The 23,706-nt window shown below is 44.8% G+C and overlaps 1 protein-coding gene across 2 annotated transcripts in view; it reads right to left on the reverse strand.

Moving 5' to 3' along the window:
• HYDIN (HYDIN axonemal central pair apparatus protein) overlaps positions 1-23,706 on the reverse strand; it is a gene marked incomplete at both ends in the record, with an annotated part of 302,437 nt that overhangs the window by 1,644 nt on the left and 277,087 nt on the right. For both annotated transcript variants that reach the window (XM_080829076.1, XM_080829075.1), the window contains 8 exons: positions 596-820; positions 7,345-7,575; positions 14,293-14,443; positions 15,291-15,454; positions 16,821-17,033; positions 18,880-19,099; positions 20,339-20,616; positions 22,404-22,562. In XM_080829076.1, the coding sequence (XP_080685202.1) occupies positions 596-820; positions 7,345-7,575; positions 14,293-14,443; positions 15,291-15,454; positions 16,821-17,033; positions 18,880-19,099; positions 20,339-20,616; positions 22,404-22,562 (1,641 nt within the window). The remainder of the gene's footprint in view (positions 1-595; positions 821-7,344; positions 7,576-14,292; positions 14,444-15,290; positions 15,455-16,820; positions 17,034-18,879; positions 19,100-20,338; positions 20,617-22,403; positions 22,563-23,706) is intronic.

A 23,706-nucleotide genomic window follows, 5' to 3' on the forward strand; every position in this document is an offset into this window, starting at 1 on the left:
TGTTCACACTGTTATCTCAGAGAAGAACAACTTTTACTTTACTGACTTGACTTTACTCACTTTTACTTACTTTACTTTTACTTTATTTTGGGTTTCTGTTTCAGTAGTTAAAACTGGATTCCAACTTACGTAATAGGTAACATATATAAGCATTTACTATGAGCCAGGCTCTATGGAGACAGTTTCATATGCATCTTTTAAAAGCCTCAGAGCAATCCTGTGAGGTTGGGGTATTATTACCATTTCTAGAAGAGTTTAGAGAGCTTTAGTAAAGTATTTGAGGAATAAGTGGTGAACAAATCCAAGGCTGTTGGATTTCACAGCCTATACTCATGACCGCTAAGCACCACTGTCTCTTCTAGTGACCACTGTCATGCTGTGGGAAGCACAACTCCCACCCCCCACCCCACCCCAGCTTGTTAAGGTAGAGTCTGTAAGGAAGAACCCAGGCCTGATAGTGTTTGTTTCTAGCTGGGAGTTTCCAGGCTAGATGAAACCCCTGACTCCCTCTGCACCCCCTGTATCTTCCTCCTATTATTTTTAAGCTCAGACTTCTGGTCAGGGGAGGACAGAGGGTGGGACAGCGGCTGCTCACCCTGCAGTAGTATTCGGTCTTCTGCCGGGTGTAATTGATGAACTTGGCAAAGATGCTCTGACCACTGCCAAGAATGGCCTGGAAGTGGATGGGCTTTTCAGGCAGCGCTGGTGTGGCCTTCAGACTGAGCTCATACAGGTAGTAGCCCAAATCACTGTTGTGCAGTGTTAGTCTCCCAAAGGTTTCTCCAGCTCTCAGGGGCTGGAATTCAAATGAGAATGTGCCCTGCAAGAGAAGACAGAGGCTCCTATAAGGCCGAGAGTCCAGTGCATACCTTCCCACCCAGTGACCTCAGAGTAGGTTGGTGGGAGAAATGGTGCTTCACAGCAAATGCTCACACTGATCTCGAGCCCAGGGAATCTCTGTCCAAATAGCCCTTTCTCTCTTCTGTATCCTTTCTAGCTTTCCCCAGAAATAACTTAGGGGTATTTATATATCTGGAATCTCTCTGCGTCTAACAGGTATTAGATCTTCTCTCAAGAGCACACACGTATGGCAATGGTGGTGAGTGTTGCCAGCAGAAGGGTTGAAGGTCAGCAGCTCCTTCTTTGCTCTTAGCCAATCTCAGGACAGCTTCCTGGGTTCTACCTTCTCTTGGGCAAGATTTTCTCTTCCTCCTTCTACTATCACCCATGGCAAAACAAAACCAGGACCAAAGAGTATGGCTTATAATAACAAAATAAGGGAAACAACTCAAATGAGTTAGCAGTAAGAGCTCGGCTAAATAAATCATAGTTTATGCACGTTGGTGGAAAAGTATGTAGCCATTAGAAAGGAAGAGGCAGAGCTCTAAACATTGCCATGAAAGGTGGTGGTGTTGATACTGTAAGTCAAAGGAAGGACATTCCATAAATGTATATAAAGCATGTGCCTATTTTTGTGGAGAAGAATATGTCTATGCAGGTATAGCAAAGAGACAGCAAGGATGTGTATCAGATTGTTACCAGTAGTTATCTTTGGCTGAAGGAAACGGGGTTTGGGGACTTTGATTTTCTCTTCCATATACTTTTGTGTAGTTAAAATCTTGTATTTATTCTGAGGTGATATTATTTCTTTTTTAAAAAAGAACTAGTTCTTCTCATTGACGAATAGACTAAAAAGAGGGTATCATTAAAGTTGTTGTAGCTGTTGAATGGAAAAGAATACAGTATACAAATTCAGATGATTTTACCACAATTTAAGAAGTTAGATGAGAATGGACAAATGCATGAAAGATGTAACTTACAAATCCAGACTCAAGTAGATAAAGAAAACCCAGGTATTTTTGTAACCATTAAAGAGACTTAAGCAATAGTAAAAAAGATTTCCTTTAACAAAATTCCAGGATCGTAAAGATTTACTGGTAAGTTCTATTAGACAATCTAAGTATTCCACAAATTCACCCAAAGAAGAGAAAAAGAGGGAACCCAGTTCAGATAGCATGATTTTGAGACCAAAACCCGACAAGGCTAATAGAAAAGTGGATGCCATTCTCTGCTCCCCCAAACATACATACAAAGTGCCCAATAAAAATATTATCCAACTGAATCCAGCAATCTATAAAGAAGATAATGTTCTGTGACAAAGATGGGTTTATTCCATGAATGAAAAATTGGTTTAACATTAGAAAAACCAGTCAGTTGCCACACTGACATTAAAAGGAGAACAAAGAGAAGAGTCAAAAACATCTCGATACAGTAAAGGCATTTGATAAAACTCTACATCCATTTATGGAGTTAAAAAAAAAAGTTCTTAGAAAATTAGGAAGAGGGGGGAACATCCTTAATTTGATAAAGGGTATCTATAAGAAATCCAAAATAAACACAGTAAATGGTGAAACTTTGAAAGCTTGCCCTTCAAGATTGGGAACAAGGCAAAGATGCTGTTTATCGCCTTCCTAGTCAACATTGTGCTGCATGTTCTGGGTAGCCCTCTAAGGCAAGAAAAGGAACTTAAAGGAGGAAGTTTATAATGGAAGAAACAAAATTGTATTTACATACAGATGACAGGATTGTACATGTACAAAAAAATCTATAATTGAAATTATTATTATTGATAAGTGAATTATTTAAGGTGGTTGGTTACAAAGCCAGTATACAAAAAGTTAAAAATAGACCTACCCTGTGATCCAGCAATTGCACTACTGGGTATTTACCCAAAGAACACAAAAGCACTAATTCAAAGGGATATGTTCACCCTGATGTTTATTGCAGAATGATTTACAATAGCCAAGATATTGAAGCAGCCAAAGTGTCTACTGATTGATGAATAGATAAAGAAGAGGTGGTATATATACCACCAATGGAATATTACTCAGCTATCAAAAAGAATGGACTCTTGCCATTTCCAATGACATGGATGGATCTAGAGAGTATAATGCTAAGCAAAATAACTTAGTCAAAGAAAGACAAATGCCATATGATTTCATGCACAGGTGGAATTTAAGAAACAAAACAAATGAGGAAAGGAAAAAAAAGAGAGACAAATCAAGAAAGAGAATCTGAAGATTATGAGAGGGGAGGTGGATAGTGTGATGGGTGAAAGAGGTGGTGGGGATGAAGGACAGCACTCGTGGTGACAAGCACCAGGTGACATATGGAAGTGTGGAATCCATATATCAGACACCTGAAACTAATATAACACTGTGTGTTAACTAATTGAAATTAAAATAAAAACTTTAAAAGCCAAAAAATAAAAGCAAAGTCAATACACAAAAATCATGAATATTGTTATATACTTGCAACAATAGAAAATGAAATTTTGAAAAGGTTTTACAACAGTATCAAGATAAATAAAACCTAGAAATAAATCTAACAAAAGATGAATAAGTCTTCTACATAGAAGACGAAAAAAAATATTATTGAGAGAAATTAAATAAGAGGACTTAAACAAATGGGGATGTGCTCATGGATTGGAAATCTCGAGAGCATAAAGACTGGAATTCTCTGTGACAGATATCCTCCAGAATGGCCCCCAGTGAGTCCTCCCTCTTGCCACTCACATTCTTGAGTCATCCTCTCCCATGTTGGACCAGGGCTGGTCCATGTGACCCCCAGTACATGGCAGAGAGATGGCATATCATTTCTGAGATTAAGAGGAGAAGAGTGGTTTCTGTTTTGGGGATGCTCTTCTCCTTTGGTCTCTCAGCTTCTCTTAGGTCCCTCGCTCTGGGGGAAGCAAGCTGTCATGTTGAAAGCAGCTCTGAGGAGAAGTGTACATGGTGAGGAACTGAAGCCTTGAGCCAACAGCCAGCAAGGAACGGAGGCCTTTCCAACAACCACATGAGTGAGTATGGAAGCAGGTTACTCATCCCCAGTCAAGCCTTTTAGGTGACAACTGACTCCAACCTCATGAAGGATCCTCAACCCAAACCACCCAGCTAAGCTGCTGCTCTTGGATTCCCGAGCCTCAGAAACGGAGTAGTGATAAACGCTTGTGGTTTTAAGTTGCTAATTTTTAGGGCAACTTATTATGGATCAACAGGTAGCTAATACATTCTAAAAATAATCCAATCAAAATCCTAACAGGTTATTTAATGTTTTTGGAGGAACTCGACAAGATGATTTTTTAAAAAAGATTTTATTTATTTATCTGACAGACAGAGATCACAAGTAGGCAGAGAGACAGGCAGAGAGGGGGCAGGAAAGCAGGCTCCCTGTTGAGCAGAGAGCAGATGCAGGGCTCGATCCCAGGACCCTGGGATTATGACCTGAGCCGAAGGCAGAGGCTTAACACACTGAGCCACCCAGGCACCCCAAGCTGATTTATATGGAAATGCAAAGGGCCAAGAATGGCCATGATATGCTTGAAGAACAGGAATATAAGAGATGATCAAGTCTTAATACAACATTATCAGAAGGATAGTATGATTTTAATTTAGTAACGTAGCTTCAAATTATATAGAACAAAAACATGACAGAACTACAAGGACAACAACAACAAAAAAGGACTACAAGGACAAACGGACAAATCCCCATCACAGTGGTGACTTTAACATACTCTCTTAAATCTGACCAAACAAGTAGACTAAAATATCAGAGAATTAACATCAAAATGGCAAACACATACTTTAAAAAAATATGGAGGTTTTTTTTAAAAAAAGATCATCTATTGAGCCATAAGGCAAACAAATTCTAGAGGACTGAAACAATGTGGAAGATATTCCCTGACCACAAAATAATTTGAAAAACAACATGTAGAAAAATCCCCACATTTGGAAATGAAGAAACACTTCTAATAACCCATGAGTCAAAAAAGAAGTATTCATAATAATGAAAGTTAGAACATTTTTGAACCTAATGATAAAAAATGCTGCATGTAAAAATTTGTACACTGCAGCTACAGCAGCACTCAGGAGGGGGGCTTCTGGTCTAAAGGTGTGTATGGGAAAATAAAGAGGACTAGAAGTAACTGCACTAAGCATTCAGCTTAGAAATTAGATAAAGCACCAGTAACACAGGAAGCAGAAAGAAGGAAATGATTAAAAGCCGAAATCAAGCAACTTAGAAAATAAACATACAATAAAGAGTACAAATAAAACCAAAAGATGCCTTTTTGAATATAAGATACAAGACTGAGGAACCTCTAACAAAACAGATCAAGAAATAGAAGGGACAATAACCAATATTAGAAATGAGAAAGGAACATCATATAGAAGAGGTGGTAAGAGGATATTAACAATGCTGTGTCAATATTTTGAAGATACGGATCAAATCGGCATGCTCTTGTTACTGATTCAGGAAGGAACAGAAAATTTAAATAGTTGAATAACTCAGGAGAGGAACCAAGTCAGGAGAGCAGACAATCTTCCCCAAAAGAAGTCACCAGGGCTCAGTGGCTTCATCTGTGAGTTCGAAGAAGACATAACTTCAATCTTTCATAAATTCTTGCATGGAATCAAGACAGCAGGGAAATCCCCGATTCTTCTTCTATCGCTAGCAGAATGGATGCTCAAATTGGACAAGAAAACAAGAAAGGAAAACTGGTCCATTCTCACTCATGAGCAAGGAGGCAGATCTCCCACACAGGCTGTTACCCAACTGAGGTCAATCCGCTTGTAAAAACGTAAATTAAGATCACAAGGCACTATTAGTTTATCCCAAGTTTTTTTTTTTTAAGATCTTATTTATTTATTTGTTTGACAGAGAGAGATCACAAGTAGGCAGAGAGGCAGGCAGAGAGAGAGAGAGGGAAGCAGGCTCCCTGCTGAGCAGAGAGCCCGATGCGGGACTCGATCCCAGGACCCTGAGATCATGACCTGAGCCGAAGGCAGCGGCCTAACCCACTGAGCCACCCAGGCGCCCCAGTTTTTCCCAAGTTTTATCAGATTGGCAAGCCTTTAAAAATGTGACAGTGCCAAAAGTTGGTCAAATCTCATTACTGACCGGAGGTTATCTCCTGATTGGCAGTTACAAGCCTGCACCATGATTCTCCTGCTAGGCGCACACTGTGGACAGACACATGCCGTGTACATCAGGAAGGCACTTGTGTGGTGAGGTCTGCAGCAGCATTTTTAATGATAGCCAAATGCTAAAACCAACGCACGTGTCTTGGCCTCAGTAGAATGGCTATCTAACTTGTGGTATGGTCGTGTGATGGAATATTCTACAGCGATGGGGATGAATGAACCTCAGCTGTGTGCATCAACGTGATGGCCGTCACGACATAAGACATAACAGCAGAAGACATAAAATGTTAAAGAGTGTTTATAGTACGATTTCTTTTGTATAAAGTTCAAAAATGGCAAATCTAAGCCATATGCCTTAAAAGCAAGAAATTATTATAAAATGAGGACAGTGATAAGTTTTAGGAGTGAGGGACAGTATTGTGAGTGGAGATAGAGGTTTCTGGGTGGTGACAATTTTTTACGTCGTGGACTGGGTATTGGTTATACAGATATTTCTTCTGTAGTTAAGTAAACACGTTTTAATACATTATATATATATGTATATGTTACACATATACATATATATGTTACACACATATATATTAAGTAAACACGTTTTAATACATTATATATATGTATATGTTACACATATACATATATATGTTACACATATACATATATATATGTTACACACATATATATTAAGTCTATGTGTGTGTGTTATACATTCCTGCATAATTCATGATGAAAAATATAGAGACAAAATGAAGGGCATGGCGACTCTCTGAAGAACAAAACAGATTTTGGGTTCTGAAGGGGAAGGAAGAATTGGAGTGGGCACAGGGACTAAGCTCAAGTTGGAGAAATAGAAGGGATTTTGAAGGAATCTGGACAGCGAGAGTTTGGAGCCATAGACTGAAAAGAGTCAAAAGAAAGTTCCTCGCCAGACGCGCTCAGAATTCCAGGCCGCGTGTTCCCAGCGGGGCGCGGGCTTCCTGTGCCTCCCTCCTGCAGGGGTCTGCGCATGAGCGAGCGTGGGTGTGACCGGTGCACATGCTGGTCACTCCATGACGTTATGTCCCTTGCTTTCCCTTTCACCACACATACTCTACGTTACCTTTGTAATTAGCAAAAACCAAAAATAGTTGCAAATTGAACAAAACAAACAAGCATATGACATGTGTGAACCAAAGCGCTCTTATGCTCGTGTTTATGTGAGGACTCGGGCAGAAGGGGGAAAGGGAGATTAGGAGGGGGACTGAGGGACCATCCCCTGCCTTCCCAGCCACAGTCAGGGCGGGGCCAACCTCAAGGGTGCAACCCCCCACAGGCAGGGCGCCCATCACAGGTATCAGGGGCCCCTGGAAGCTGGCAGGCACCGTACCTCGGAGTTGGCAGGCACCACAAACTGGGAGGGCAGGCTGATGTCAGGCACCCTGCATTCCGTGGAGAAGGTCACCAAATAGGGCAGGGGGTTCTCCACCTTGATGGAGGCTGACGTGCTCTGCCGGACGGGGCTCGTCATCTCGATGGTTTTGATGACGCCTGACGGGATGACCCTGAAACTCACCAGGTAGTGTAAGAACTCACTGGTCACTTCGTTTCGGAAGATCACCTGGGCTCACAGGGAGAGGGGGAGGAATCAGGGCAGGGGGCTGGTTAGTGGAGGGGCTCCTGCTGTCTCAAGGAGCTCTTTCTCTCTGCTAGCGTAGCCTGGGGACATGAAGCAGGTCCCGGGCTGACACCCGCACTCCGACACGGTCTGCACCCCCACCAGCCAGCCTTTCTCCTGCAGGGTTCTGCTCTGGCTCCTCCCAGGTGAGAGCTGATGGAACAGCCCGGGGTTGCTGAGAAGAGGCGAGAGCAGCACTGTCTAGTGCTGAAGGTGAAGGGGCCCCGGGGGGACCGCTAGCTGGCCCCAGAAAACAAGCAAGAACTCAAGAGGTTCGTGCTGTAGTGGGCTTCACTCCTCTGCCAGTTGCTGCTGGAACCCATAGAAATACCAACAATGGTAATGACAGCATCTAATATTTAGTGAACGATGCCTGTGTGCTAGGCACTAGAAGTACTTGCTTAATGTATACAACTTGTAGGCAGCATTATTATTCCTCTTGCTGTTTCCCTTCTTTCTTTTGTTTTTGTTTCGTTTTGTTATAGTTGTTTCTTTCCCGAGGAAACTGAAGTTCAGCAAGGTTAAGTATCCTGCCAAGGTCCCGTGCGGAGAGAAGTGTCAGAGCCAGGATCTGAACAAGGTTGACGTGACTCCAGAGCCCCACCCTTGTGACTGCAGAACATTGTCTCCTCACCCCTGGGGCAGACACGACAAGCTTCTGGTACCAGTAGATCCAGATTTCTATTGGTATCATTTTCCCTCAGATTGGAGAGTCCTTATTAGTGTGTTGTCCAGTGATGCAAGTCTGCTGGCAATAAATTCTCTCATGTCCTTTTATCTGAAAAGATCTCCATTTTAAAGGATATTTTCAGTGAATGGAGAATTTTTGGTTGATAGCATTCAGCATTTTGCAGATGGCTTCCATTATATCTGAAGAGAAGTCAGTGGTCATTTTTATTATTGTCTCCCATATGTAAGATTTTTTTTTAAAAAAGATTGTTTATTTATTAATTTGACAGAGATCGCAAGTAGGCAGAGAGGTTGGCAGCAAGAGAGAGAGGAGGAAGCAGGCTCCCTGGTGAGCAGAGAGCCTGATGCAGGGCTCAATCCCAGGACCCTGGGATCATGACCTGAGCCAAAGGCAGAGGCTTTAACCCACTGAGCCACCCAGGCACCCCTGTAACAGATTTTTTAATATCTGGTTGTTTAAAGCTTTTCTCTTTATCTTTGGTTCTCAGCAGTTTTACTATGATGTGCATAGGCATGGTTTTTCTCATATATCATGGTTTTCTTTATATTTTTCCTGCTTGTGGTTTGCCAAGTTTCTTGGATCTGTAAATATATCTATTTTTAAAATCATAGCAGGGAAGTTTCACAATTTTTTTTCAAATAGTTTTCTTTCTTTTTTTGTGTGTGGTATGGTAGTCACGATACAATACATCATTAGCGTTTGATGTAGCACATTCCATGATTCATTGTTTGCGTATAACACCCAGTGCTCCATGCAATCCATGCCCTCCTTAATACCCATCACTGGGCTCACCCATCCCCTCCCCATCTCCCCCCCAAAACCCTCAGTTTGTTTCTTAGAGTCCACAATCTTTCATGGTCCTGCCCTATTCTCACTCTCTTCTCACTACTCATGTATTAGAAAATTGTATATTTTCTCACAGGTTCCCAAGGCACTGGTTCCTTTTATTCAATCTTTTATCTTTTTAAAAAAATTTTTTTAAATTTTTTATAAACATATAATGTATTTTTAGCCCCAGGGGTACATGTCTGTGAATCGCCAGGTTTACACACTCCACAGCACTCACCACAGCACACACCCCCACAATGTCCATAATCCCACCACCCTCTCCCGACCCCCCTCCCCCCAGCAACGCTCAGTTTGTTCTGTAAGATTTAGAGTCTCTTATGGTTTGTCTCCCTCCCGATCCCATCTTGTTTCATTTATTCTTTTCCTAACCCCCAAACCCCCCACGTTGCATCTCCACTTCCTCATATCAGGGAGATCATATGATAGTTGTCTTTCTCTGATTGACTTATTTCGCTAAGCATAATACCCTCTAGTTCCATCCACATCATCGCAAATGGCAAATCTTTTAACTTTTTATTCAATCTGCTATTAAGCACATCCAGTGAAATTTTCATTTTGGTTTATTGTAGTTTTCAATTCTAGAATATCCATTTGGTTTTTTTTTTTTTATAGTTTCCATTTCTCTGCTGAGATTCCTTACCTGTCCATATTTAATTATTTAAAATATTTTCTTTTAGTTCTAAACATGTTTATAATAGCTCTGAGGTCTTTGTTTGCTAAATCCAGTATCTCACCCATCTTGGAGTTCATTTTCATTGACTGCATTTTTCTTGACTATGAGTCACATTTCCATGCTTCATCACAAGTCTAGTAATTTCTGCTGGTGCACTGGATGTTGCTGGTCATCATTGTAGAGATTCTGGATTCTGTTATCTTCCTTGTAAGAGTGTTGATTTTATTCTAGGAGGCAGTTCAGTCATTGACTTATTGACCTATCACCTTAAAGTTGTGTAGCTTTTGTTAGAGCAGATGTATGGGAAGCTCAAGTTGTTTCTCAAGACCTTTCAACTTGGTGGGATTCAATCTCCAAATTTTGTCCTCCCTGATGTTGTAAGTGCTTAGTTTTAGGCTTTTTAAGGATCTAAAAGGACTTATTCTAAGGGCATGGTCCTTTCTTTTGGCCTTTCTGGTATTTCAACTGGATTCTTAGGATGTTGGTGAGATGTTTATGCAACCTCTTCACTCTGGCTGAGCTAAACCTCCAAAGTTCCCCAGCACTGATTAGTGCATCTTTGTTCCTTTATCAACTCTTTTGGAAGCTGTTCTCTGATGAATCCCATGTAGTCTCATCTTGTGCATGTGCAGGACAACTCTCAGCCAAAGACTTTGAGGGGGGCTTCCAGACAGACTTCGGTCTCCCTCCCCTCCCCACCCCCAGACCCTGCCACTCCATGCATTGCTCCCTCCACTCCTCTCCCACCCTGTAGAGAATAGCTATTTCAACCACACCAAACTCTGATTTCTGCATTTTCAGTTCAATGGGGGCAGCTGTGCTTTGCTTAGACTCCAGGTCCCTGCACTGCAGTCAGGAAATTTGTTCCTTGGCAGTGAGCCAGGACAATTATGGAGATTCATCTCATTAGCTTTTCTTCTCTTGGATGGATTGCAGTATTGTGCTGCCTGTTGTTAATGCCTGAGAAGACTTGCCTCAGATATTTTGTCCAGTTTTATGATCATTTATGGTGGGAAGAGTAGTTACGCCATTATAGTCAGAAGAAGTGCTTTTGATTTTTAAAGAACTTTTGTTAATTTTAATACATATTATTGTAAAGAGACTCTGTGATCTGGGTTCACCATCATTTTTACTTAATGCTTTAAAACATATACTTACTTATATTTTTCTGTTCACATCTATAGTTTATGACTGTTTTTACTCTTTCCCTACCCTTCTGATGAATGAAAGAACATCTTTCATTTCCCTATTGTTTCCCACTGAATGAGAAAATATTTTTCATTGTCTTATTTTATTCTTCCCCTGGCTATTTCCTATATTGAGGCCATATGAAATGTTCATTTCAGATTGCTTTTCAATAATTATTTGAAATTACCTATCAATTGAATTGTGATTCTTTGTTCATTGTATCCTTATGTTTTCCTCTTGAATTCACTTACTTATTTTTAAAATTTTGCTAATTCAAAAACTTTTAATTTTACAGTACTTATTTCAAACAAGGATTTTATATATATAGATATATATATATATATGGGTTACTTTGAGTCGTTGCATTTTTTTTTTTAAGATTTTATTTATTTACTTGACAGACAGAGATCACAAGCAGGCAAAGAGGCAGGCAGAGAGAGAGGAGGAAGCAGGCTCCCCGCGGAGCAGAGAGCCTGATGTGGGGCTCGATCCCAGGACCCTGAGGTCATGACCTGAGCCAAAGACAAAGGCTTAACCCACTGAGCCACTCAGGTGCCCCGAGTCATTGCATCTTTAAAAATGTCTTTATTTTGTCCTCATAATAGTTTTGTTTGGAAAAAGTTCTAGATTGAACATCACTCTAAGTTATATGAATAGCTTACTCCATTGCCCCCCCACCTTTTTCTTTTTTGGAAGAAAGAGAGTGAGCATGCACCTATGCACATGAGAAGGGGGTGGGGTGGGGCAGAGGGAGAGGAAGAGAGAAAATCTTAAGCAGGCTCACAGGCTCCATGTCCAGTGTGGAGCCCAACACAGGACTCAAGCTCATGATTTGAGGCAAAATCAAGAGTCACACTTACTGAGCCATCCAGGTGCCCCTCCCCGTTTCTTGTATTCACTGTTACCGTGAGAAATCTGACGTTACTGCCAATAGTGCAAGAGGGTTCCCTGTTCTCCACATCCTTGCCAACACCCATTGTTTCCTGTGTTGTTAATTTTAGCCATTCTGACAGTTGTGAGGTAGTATCTCATCATGGTTTTATTTATATTTCCCTGATGATGAGTGACGTTGAGCATTTTTCATGTGTCTGTAAGCCATCTGGATGTCTTCTTTGGAAAATAAGTCTTTTCTTTTTGTCTTCTGCCTATCTTTTAACTGGATTATTTGATTTTGGGGTGTTGAATTTCTTATTGGGTGGATATCAGAACTCTTTGATTTGTATTTTATGTTTCACATTTCCTTTCATTCTTTTTTTTTTTTTGAAACAGCTTTACTGAGATGTGATTCACATACCATATAATTCACCGATTTAAAGTGTACAATTTAGTGGTTTTTAGTATAGTCAAAAAGTGATGCAAGTATCGCCACAATCAATTTTGGACCATTTTCATCACCCTGAAAAACTCAGGGTCCATAACCAATCACTCGCCATTTCCTCCTAACTCATCCACTCTTGCCATAGACACCACTAATTTGCTTTCTCTTTCTATAGATCTGCCTATTCTGGACATTTCATATAAATGAAATCATACAATATGTGGCCATTTGTGACTGGCTCTGTTCAGCTAGCATAGTGTTTTCAACGTTCACTCTTGTGTTGCATGTATTGGCACTTCATTTCCATTTCTTTTCATTGCCAAATAATATTCCTTTGTATTTATCCATTTGGATTGATGGACATTTGGTTTGTTTCTTGGTGGGTTTTTTGGTTCTTATGAATAATGCTGCCATGAACATTTACATACAGGTTTTTGTGTGGACGTATGTTTTCATTTATCCCGGGTATACACTTAAGAGTGAAATTGCTGAGTCACATGGTAACTCTTTGTTTAACCATTTAAGAAATGCCAGACCGTTTTCTGCAGCAGCTGCACCATTTACACTCCTGCCAGCAATGCCTGAGGGATCCAACCTCGCCACTCTTCTCCAGCACTTCTTACTTCCTTCCATTCTTGCCATGTCTTTGTGCTAAAGTCTGTGCTGTTACTCAGCTGTATCTTCTAACTTACTAGTTCTCTCTTCCTTAGAGTTCATTACACTATTCAGCCTTTCTCTTTGGTTTTCTATCAAAACATACTATTTTTTAAATTTTCCAGGTCTCTAATTGATTATCATCCACAATAACCTGTTCTTCTATTATGGGTAGGATTATCTTCTTTTATCTCCTTGAGGATATTAATAATATTCACTAAAAATCTTCTGTTTGCTTTAATACATCTTTTATCTTAGGGGTTCCTCTTTTTTGAGCTGGTATTTCTGTTCATAGTGGTTTTTTTTCCTTCAGATGTTTCATGAGACCTTGGTTTTAAGGTACTCTGTTAGCCTGTGAATGTGATCTGAGAGGAGCAGCCCACCTCAGTATTTGTAGGAGAGGATGACATTCTACTGTGTGGGTTTTCCCAGTATCTCTTCTGGAGGGAGGAAATACAGTCTTATGTTTTTTTCTTTTTTCACTTTAAAATCTTTCCCTCACTTTTTCCATCCTTAGTCATGGCTTCTAGTACTACCTATAAATGTATAGAAGCCATAGTATAAATGAGTAATTTCTACATATCATCTATAAATGAGTAATATTCCACATATTATCTTCAGCCCTAACCTCCCCTGTGAGCTACTGATCCATATTTGCTCCTTTTCTTCAAAGCACGTATCTCATTTTGTGATTATACATTCACAGTACCATTAATGCCCTTCTCCTTTCACTGGACTGTGCATTTCCTGCAGACAGAGACTCTGCCTATTTTTGATCATTGCTGTGTTGCCAACACTCAGTATAGTATGTGGCAGACATGCTCATAGGTACTTATTGCACTAATAAATGAATTAGGAGAAACGACTGATGCATGAAAGACCCCATGGTGGCTCTGAGTTGAATGAATCCTGGCTTTGGCATTACTAGCTGTGTGTACTGAGTGTTCAGTACGGTGCTAGTCACTATCAGCACTCTGAAAAAGGGATCTTTTCTTATTATTGTGGTCCGGTGTTTGCTGGCCCAGACTTATTTACTACTCAAGGATTTTCATGATTCTCCTGCCTTGCATGTTTGGTGTGGGCCCACATGATGACGGAGGGCCTTGCAATCTGGCTCTATCATAAAGAGGCTGGGAATCCTGAAAGCCTTTTCCAGGTCACTAAATGGTTAGCCCAACAGGATAAGGATGGGCTGGCGGGAGGACATCTTCACTTCCTAACACCAGGGTCATCATCCTCAGGGGCAAACCCCCAGGGCTCCAGGGAAATACTTTTATGTGTAGATACCTTTGCACTGTATAGTCCCTCCTTGTGGGAAAAGAAGTTCAGCTTGTAGTCTTTCTTGGAGCCAGACAGAACATCAATGTAATCAAGGCCTTTTAAGGTGACGCTTAGGTCTGGCTTCTCTGGTTTTATCATTTCCACAATGACCCGGAATCTGGAGGGGGGACACAGGAGCACATGAAGAGAGGATAGAGAAAATGAGACCATCTGCCCAAAGGAATGAAGAAAAGGTGTTATTTCTACTCTTGACTTTGTGACAAGCACATGGGTCCAGGGTTCTGGTCTTCACTTTGTCTCTAACAACACTCATAACTATAATTTATCGACACCTGTTACATGCCAGGTGCTGAATCAGTGCTCCACATGTGTTCCTAGTGACACAGGGGGGTACCTATGATGTCATCACCTCCATCTGACTAATGGGGAGATAGAGGCCAAGAGGAAACATGCTCAGATAACATGACCAGTTATTGGTAGAACCAGGATTCACATTTAGGTCTGGGCCTCCATCCACTATGCTACCTGGCAGCCTTCAGTAAGGAAGTCTCTTCTCCAAGCCTTTGGCTCCTTCTCTGTCAAAGAAGTGGAACAGGCTGCTGGTCCTCAAGCTTCTCTAGCCCTTGTACTCTACTCTACTCCCACTGCAACTAAAGACCCAAGGGACGTCCTTCTCTGGCCAGCGGCTTAGGTGATATGGTAGAGCACTCGATCATCACCACCACAATTCTTATTTTGATAATAATAACAGCTAACATTTACCGAGCACTTATTTCATGCCAGGACCTGGTCTGGGAGACTTAGGTAATTGGCTATGCATGGATAGCCCTGGGTGTCTGGAAGCTTAGAGGTCAGGAAGTGCCTGGCCACCTCAGGGAAATGCATCTCTGAATCTTTCAGCCCCTCAGTGTCTTCTGGAGGCGCTGACCAGTGGAAAGGCCAGGCTAACAGTGGATGTCCTCCCTCCATCTCCTCCGCTCTGACCCTTTGCCCCACTCCCTCACCTCTGGGGCTTGTTAAGCCAGTTGTTGATTGGCAGGAGTTCAACGTAGGGCGTCTTACATGGTACTTCACGGAAGATGTTGGCCACGGCTTTGGGGAGCTCGGCAACCCCATGCAGCACATATAGCCAGCCAGTCCCATCGGGGAGGGGGAAGAAGAGGGTGCCCTGAGGGGGAGAAGCATAGTCAGAATGGCACAGAAGGTCCCTTGTTAGCTACTGCTCAGGCATAGTAGTGACTCAGGGTTAACGGAGACCCTCATGTAAGCATAACTCTTAGAAAGCAGCTTGGTAGTATGTTTCAAGAGTCATAAACATGTTCATATGTATTTGAACCAGGAACCCCACCCCAAGGAACTTGAGAGTCTCAGGCTCTATCAGTTAAGCTAGCCGGCAGCCTTATGCCAGGGAACTTATAAAGCCCTTCAGAGGAAAAAGCTGCACACACACACACACACACACACACACACACACACACTAAAACCGTTTATAATATTGATGAAAATTTGGTAATAACTTTTATATTCAACAACTGGGGAATGTCAAATAAATTATGGAATTCTCATTCAAAGAAATATATTTTTTTAAAGATTTTATTTATTTGACAGACAAAGATCACAAGTAGGCAGAGAAGCAGTCAGAGAGAGGGAGAAGCAGTCAGAGAGAGGGGGAAGCAGGCTCCCCGCCGAGCAGAGAGCCCGATGCGGGGCTCGATCCCAGGACTGTGAGATCATGACCTGAGTCGAAGGCAGAGGTTCAACCCAGTGAGCCACCCAGGCGCCCCCATTCAAAGAAATATTAGACAACCATTAAACATGATGATCACAAAGACTAGTGAAACAGAAAAATGTTCATGATATAATATAAAATGAAAATAAACAGAAGGCAAAATTGGGTATGCTGATGGCAGCTATGGCTGTATCTGAGTGAGGGTTGGTGGTGAAGATAGAAGAGAACAGTTCTCCTTTTTTTAGGGTGGGTGATTGCAGCTTCTTTCCTTTTTTTATTTTTATGACAGCCATGATGATAAAAATTTGTGCAGTTAAGCTAAATATTAATTGCTTGATGCTTAGTCCAGGACTCTGTCCAGAACTGTGTCCCTCATTCTAAGAGAATCTCCTATACATGAAAACATGTGGGCACCGAGGGAGGCTTTGGACTCAATAATCTGCATGATTCCCTATTGTTCCAACATTGTTAGAGGTGTCCCCTTTTATTTGAACATTCCTGAGCCCCCAAACTCTGTCTCCTTAGCTCTTTTTTTTTTTAAAAGATTTTATTTATTTATTTGACAGAGAGAGAGAGAGATCACAAGTAGGCAGAGAGGCAGGCAGAGAGAGAGGGGGAAGCAGGCTCCCTGCAGAGCAGAGAGCCTGATGTGGGGCTCAATCCCAGGACCCTGAGATCATGACCTGAGCCGAAGGCAGAGGCTTAACCCACTGAGCCACCCAGGCGCCCCTTACCTTTTTTGCACCACTCTTCCCCCTCCAAACACACAGGGAAACCCACGGGGGTGGGGGAAGCCTTAGTCTACCTGATGTTTGCGGTTCTCCACGTTCATGGTGCGGGGTCTGTAGGTGATCTCATAGGGCTTGTTTTGCTGATGGGGCTCCAGGGTGATGAACTCAGGCCCCTCCCAGTGCTCACCCTCAAAGATGGGGTGCAGGTTCCAGGTCTGGTTGGTACGGTTTGAAAGCATGATGGTCTGCGTGTGCTTGGAGCGCACCTGGCAGGTGAAGTTCACCACCTGGAAGAAAGCAGGCACCTCAGGCAGGCAGTGCAATTTATAAATGAGGAGTTCAAAGAAAGGTTTAGGCTGGAGATACATATTTGGGAGTGGAGGGTATGGCAGTGTTTTGCTTTGTTTTTGTTTTGTTTTTTTAAGACCAAGAAACTGGATGAGATTGTCAAGAAGTTAATTGGTTTTAGAAACAAGAAGAAATTTAAGAACTAATTCCTGGCTGGCACATGCCCATGTTAAGAAAAATCAGAAGAGGAGATGAGACGGAGCATCTAATGAGGTAGGAAAAACCCAGGAAAGGGTGGTATCCTAGGAGCCATGTGAGGGAAGTGTTGGAGCAATCCTCCTTCAAGGGACTTGTTCAAGGTTTCAAATGCTATTAACAGGTCAACAGTTGAGAACTGATCACCGAATGTAGCCACGGGGACACTGTGGCAGTGGTGGTAAGAAGAGTCAATAGATTAGGAGACAGGAACAGAATTCAGCAATAGACCCGCCCCTGTATCGTCAAATGGTTTCTGAAAAAAGTGCAAAGGTATTTCAAGCAGAGAAAGGGTGCGCTTTTCAACCATGTCCATATCCCAAAACATACAAGGAGATGAATTTTGATCCATATCTTGCACTACATACAAAAACTCAAAACAGATTGATGATCTAATTGTAAAATCTGTGTCCTGCATATATGAAGAACTCTCAAAACTCAATAATAAGAAAACCAACAACCCGGTTAAAGAGATGGAAAATTTGAACAGATACTTCAACAGAGATGATATATGGAGGCAAATAAATGCCCACAAAGATGCTTGACATCATTCGTCATCAGGTAACTACAAATTAAGAAACACAAGGAGACAGCACCACATATTTATTAGAATGACTAAAATTAAAACAACCGACTATACCAAGTGTTGGCAAGATGTGACATAAGTAGAAATGTCAGCCATTGCTGGTAGAAATGTAAAACGACACAACCACTTTGGGAAACAGTTTACTAGGTTCTTAAAAAAGTAAATATATGTCTGCTCTATGACCCACCATTCCACTCCTAGATATTTACCCAAGAAAATGAAAGCATATGTTCTTGCCAGACTTACAGAGACATGTTCATAGCATACCATATGATTCCATTTATCTATTTATTTGTTTATTTTTAAAGATTTTATTTATTTGTTTGAAAGAGAGAGACACAGTGAGAGAGGGAACACAAGCAGGGGGAGTGGGAGAGGGAGAAGCAGGCTTCCCGCTGAGCAGGGAGCCCAATGTGAGGCTCTATCCCAGGACCCTGGGATCATGACCTGAGCCGAAGGCAGACGCTTAACCAACTGAGCCACCGAGGTGCCCCTGTATGATTCCACCTACATAACACTCTTGAAATAATGGGATTACAGAGATGAAGACTGGGTGTCATTTTTAGCATAAGTGGTTTTTACCGTAAGTGGAACAGAGTCCACTCTCCGGTTTCTGTGGACATGGCTAGCAGAGGGTTAACCCAAGGCCCATTCTCCTCCTTTTTTTTTTCATGAGAGAGAAGGAGAGAAAGGTGTGTGCCCTTTCCTTACAGAGCTTGTAAGAGAAGTCAATCTAGCCAGAGACAGCCGGGCAAGCTTCCCTGAGAATGGGATGCTTGAGCTGAGAGCTGAAGAGTGAATAGGAATGAACTAAATGAAGAGGGAAAGTGAATGTTCCAGCAGTGGGAACAGAATATGCAAAAGCCCTGTGGCAGGGGTCGGGGAGCCGGTCTAAAAGTCTGGTGTTGGCACAAGGACTGTTTGAACGAGTCACTCGTTTCTAATTGCGGAGCTTGCCGGGACCCCTCCGGCTGCTGGCCCATCTGTGAGCAGCATCTACTGACCTCTTTTACTGCAGGTGGTCCCACGCAGACTCCAGAGAGGGTCAGGCTCAGGGGATTGCCTCCCTGGATGAAGCAGGGCAAGTTTTTGTAGAGACTCTCCTTGCCCACTTCAGTGGGATGGTAGGTCACTTCGAAAGAAACCTCCATGCCTGCAGTGATATAGCCTTCTTCTGGGCTGATGGAGAAATGAGGCTCAAATTTTTTGACATCCCATTTAAACCTTTTCCAAGACAAAAGGAGAAAGAAAGACAGTTTACTAGTATCCTGGGGGTGTCTTCAATGCTGCTGAGATCAAGAGACATTGCCTGGGCTTTTAGACGTTCACCCCCCTTGAATACGCCCTGGGACCTGCGAGGAAGACCATCACTGGGCGTGGCAGGGGCAGGTGGGGACGAGAGCCGGGTCGATCCTGGGTAAGATGGCTCAGTGGCCTCTCGGACCTGAGCAGGGTGGGAAAGGGCTGCATATTATCTTATGGTCCACAAGTGGCTTGTGGGGGGAACATGTGCATGAACGCACTAGCACGTGTGTACCCAAGATCACACAGCTAGGAAGGGATTGGGCTAGGACTGAACCCTCCCCGAGACCGTGGCTATCAGCACTCCCTGCATCGTCTCGCAGGTCAGATCCGCCTGTGAGCACTGCACCTGCTGTTGGTGTTGCTGGGACCTGAGGGCCCTGTATAGTCATCCCTCTGGGGGCCAGACAGGAGACAGAGGGTGGTGCGGGCAGACCTGTGCTTCCAGCACTGGGGACAGGGGGCACCACATCAAGCCCTCAGGGTGCTGTTCTCATTGAAGTCTGAGCGAGGGCACCCCCTGCAGGTATGCAGTGCCTGCCTGCACGGGTATGGTGGCAAGCCTGAGTAGTGACTGGGGTGGGTGCCTGCTAGCCGGAGGGAAGAGGCTGGAGAGGACAACGGTCATAGATATACTCAGGTTCCAATCCTGTCTTTTTCATTTCTTGCCTAAGTGACCTCAGGTCGATCACCTAACCTCCTTGAGCCTCACCTTCATCTGTGGAATGGGGACAGCAGAGGACCTTACAGGGACCTGGGATAATTAATGGGAGCTTATTTGCTAGACTGTCCAGCACTGCACCTGCACAGTGTGAGTCCTTGCTAAATGCATGATTCTGGTAAAGTAATCTCAGTTGTTTCATCTGTAAAATGGATCAGTGATGGAACTGTTTGGGATTGGTCAAGAGGAGCCACGTAAAGGGCATAGAACAGGCACCAAGCAAATGTTCTCGATGACATTAATTTTCGTCTTCCTGGCAGCAGCAGTCACCCGAGCGGGACCACCATTGTCACATCTTGAGCAAAGGGAGGGGATGTGAAAGAGAGGGGAAAGAAGTGACAAGTGGCCAGACTTGTAACACAGATGTCCTGTCCAGACTGAGGGCAGAGCCAGTGTCCCAGGGCTGTGCTGGCCTCGGAGTGGGCGAGCCACTCTCCTACCTTGCACCCACGTCACCCGTGTTCAACATAAGGATGCGACGCGTGGCTTGTGTCTGATACACGACTGGCCCGAAGGGGAGATGCTCCTGGTCCAGGGAGATCTCCAGGGCCTGGCAGCAGCCGCTCAGTAGGAAGAGGGGACGCAGGAGCCCCATACACTCCATTAACACCTCCTCAGAGAAGGGAGGGATGCGCTTCTTCGGGGCAAAGATGACTTCCAGCTTACAGACCTCTTTGTGCTTCAGAGTGATGTTGTGGAAGGGTATCAGGGTGAGGACCTGGACAGAAGCACAGTGAGACTCAGCCGCTGAGGGCAGGGGGCGTCAGAGGCATCCGTTTCTGGGGCTTGCTGTTAGGGCTGCAATAGCCCAGGGGTCAGAGCCCATTCTGCTCCCTCCCGCTGGCTGGGTCATCTTTGGCAAGTTACTTAAGCTTTCTGTGACTTTATGTGAAGATTCAGATCATCCGTAGGAAAGCGTGGCAGGTAATTGGCATTCTGCAAATGTTAATTCTCTCTCCAACCCCTTGCAGCACATGACCCCTACTCTCCGGTGGAGGAAACAGTACGATAAGAGGAAATGGAAAACGCTCAATGCTCTGATGTCTTTCCAGGGAGGGCTCCCTGTACTCCCTGCACCACACTCCCTGGTGTACTGTTTCAGATGCAGTCCTTCTCCAGGCCGATTGAATTTTGGGAGAGCCCGGAACTCACATCATCAAAAGTGCCCTGACCCACGCGTTCTAGAGCCTGGGAACTGCGGTTTAAATTCATATCGTCTCCCCTTCCCACTCTGTCCTGGCAGAAATGAATGAAGGTCAGCTCTAAGGAAACCAAGGCTCCTTTGGCACTTGTGCTCCCCGCGGGTGCAGAGCGGAGGACTGCAGTGGCTGGGGTGAGGTGGGCTAGAAACTGCACCGGGACCTCGATCTTTGCGATTTCTGCAAACACTGTGACACTGAAGGCCAAGCCCAAGGCCATGGGGCCAGTACAGGTTACTCATCCCCGAAAGAGACTAAAGCGGCTTGGCCCAAAAGTCAGGGGCCCCGGCCCAGTGGCACTGAGGACATCGCCTGAGATGAACGAGGAAATCGAAGCAACAAGTCGACCCCGTCTCTGGAAGGCAGCATGGCCATGGGTGAGAGGCCCACCAGCTCTCTTGCTCTGGTTAGCTCCCCAGCCCATTTTCCTGGCCACCCGCAGACGGTTCGCGGTGCTCCTGCTGCACCACCTCCCACCTGGACGTCTGCAAGCAGAGTCTCCGGAGCACACGGAGCTTTGCCTGCGAGCGCACCTCTCCCCAACCTGTCTGCCTGCGTTCGCCTCTCACCCTAGCCTTAGTGCAGGCCTCCCTCCACCGTGAGGCCTCCCAACAGCCCCAGCTGTCCTCTGAGCTGCCCTTTCCCAACTCACATCTGGCCTCTGCAGTTTCTAGGCTGTTCGGGTGTTATTTCTGGGTCAGTGATGCCTGAAGACTGGAAACTCCACCAGACCTGTCTATGTCATATGACCTTGCTACGGCCTGAATGGTGACCCCCCAAATTCATATGTGAATGGTGTTCAGCCTCTAGGGGATAATTAGGTTTAGATGAGGTCATGAGAGTGGGAGCCTCATGATGGGACTAGAACCCTTGTGGAAGAGACACCAGAGCTCGATCTCGCTGTCTCTCCGCTGGGTGGACATATGGCAAGAAGGCGGTCATTGGCAAGTGATTGTTTCCGGGTGTGAGATTATGGGGAAAACGGTTTTCTTTGAGACTTTTACAGGATAGATACGTTCATGAGAATCCGGATCTACTGAATCGTGTCCCTTTCTCTTTCACTTGCCGCCCTTTCGAAGTGTGCAGCCTCTCTAAGCCTTGGTGTCCTTCTGTGTAAAGTGAGAATAAAGAAAGCAGCGGCCCCACACTGCTTTTGGGAGGACACTCCGAGGTGGCACGCGGGGAGCTCTTGGAACGGCCGGGCACACTGCAGGTGTGCGAGAAGTGGGGGTGGTCAGTGTGGCGAGCACGGTCATCTGTACCATCGGGACGAGGGAGGGGCCCGCTGGGAGCCCTGAGCACCAACCTTGGGTTCCTGGAGGTCTGGAACTGAGAACAGGACCGACAGGCTGAATGTGAGCTGGGTGTGGCTGTTGTTCATGATGGAAACCGTTTTTTTCACTACCTGTCCCGGCAGGACAGCTCCTAACTTCACAATCTTGTTGGCCGGATCCAGCACTGACATCTGCGGAACAGGAAAGAGATCAGGGACCGAGGGTTTCATCAGTTACGGAGAAGAGTAACCGGCGTGACCCGTCTGCTCTGGTGAGGTGAGGATGCTTCATCTCCCACGGTGTCCCGCCGTCTTCATACGGGGAGTGGACATTCATGGGCATAAAGGAACCCCTAAGTGGCTCCTTACGCAACTACATAATTACAACAGGGTGAAGGGTTGTGGAGGAAACGCTCGGGGTACCTTGAGAGCACACTACAGAAGCTCAACTGTCGGGGGGTTCTGGGAAGGCATCCCTGAGAGGGCATGTCTACGCTGCACTGGGGAGCTAAAGGAAGGGCAGGATCTAGTCAGTTTGAGTCGGGGTAGGTGTGAGGTTGGAGGGCCCCCTGGGGGCAGGGGGACGCTCTGTGGCAAGGCCGTGAGTCGGAGGAGTGGCTCAGTCAAGGCCTGTGGCCGGGAACGAGGGCTGCCCTGAGAAGACAGGCTGGCAGGTAGTCAGGGTTCCTGCTGGGAGAAGCGGGAAGCCGGGACAACACGGAGTGACTCCCTCGACGCGTGTTTTGGGGGTGCTCTGGCTTGCGTCTCTCTGGAGACGGGCTGGAAGGCGGCGGGAGGGAGAGCCTGGAGGAGTGACAGGAGCCGAGCATTCAGACTACAATGGCGGCTGCAGAGGTGCCGCGGCGGACACGCTTCCAAGTCCTCACAAGGCCCTGATCCTGGTGTTGGCCGGGATGGATCAAGGTCAGGCTGGGCCTGGCCCGCAGGACTCTGCAGCAGACCCTGTGTGGGTCACTGTCATTTGCTCAGTCCCTAAAGCGCACACCCCCTGCTCCTCAGCTTTCTTGATATCCAGCCATTTCCATTCGGTCTCCAAAGCTGAGAGTCCCTAGCAGCGGCCTGTGCTCCTGGAGGTCCCTTCGGGATTTCCCCCAAAGGACCTACACACAGTGGGTACAGAGTAAGTGAGTGACTGAATGAGCAGTGAGAGCAGAAGAGACACCCCCCCCACCGCCCCGTCCAGCTTGGGTGCAGACACACCAGGAGGTCATGTTCTGGGGTTCCTCTAGCTTGATGGGAAGGCTGCCAGGGACACCTCCCTCCCAGCCCTCCCCCATCTTCTCTGTCTGTGGCAGAAATGTCCCGTGCATTTCTG

Source organism: Martes martes (genome assembly GCF_963455335.1).
Source record: "Martes martes genome assembly, chromosome: 17".
NCBI classification, from domain to species: Eukaryota; Metazoa; Chordata; class Mammalia; order Carnivora; family Mustelidae; genus Martes; species Martes martes.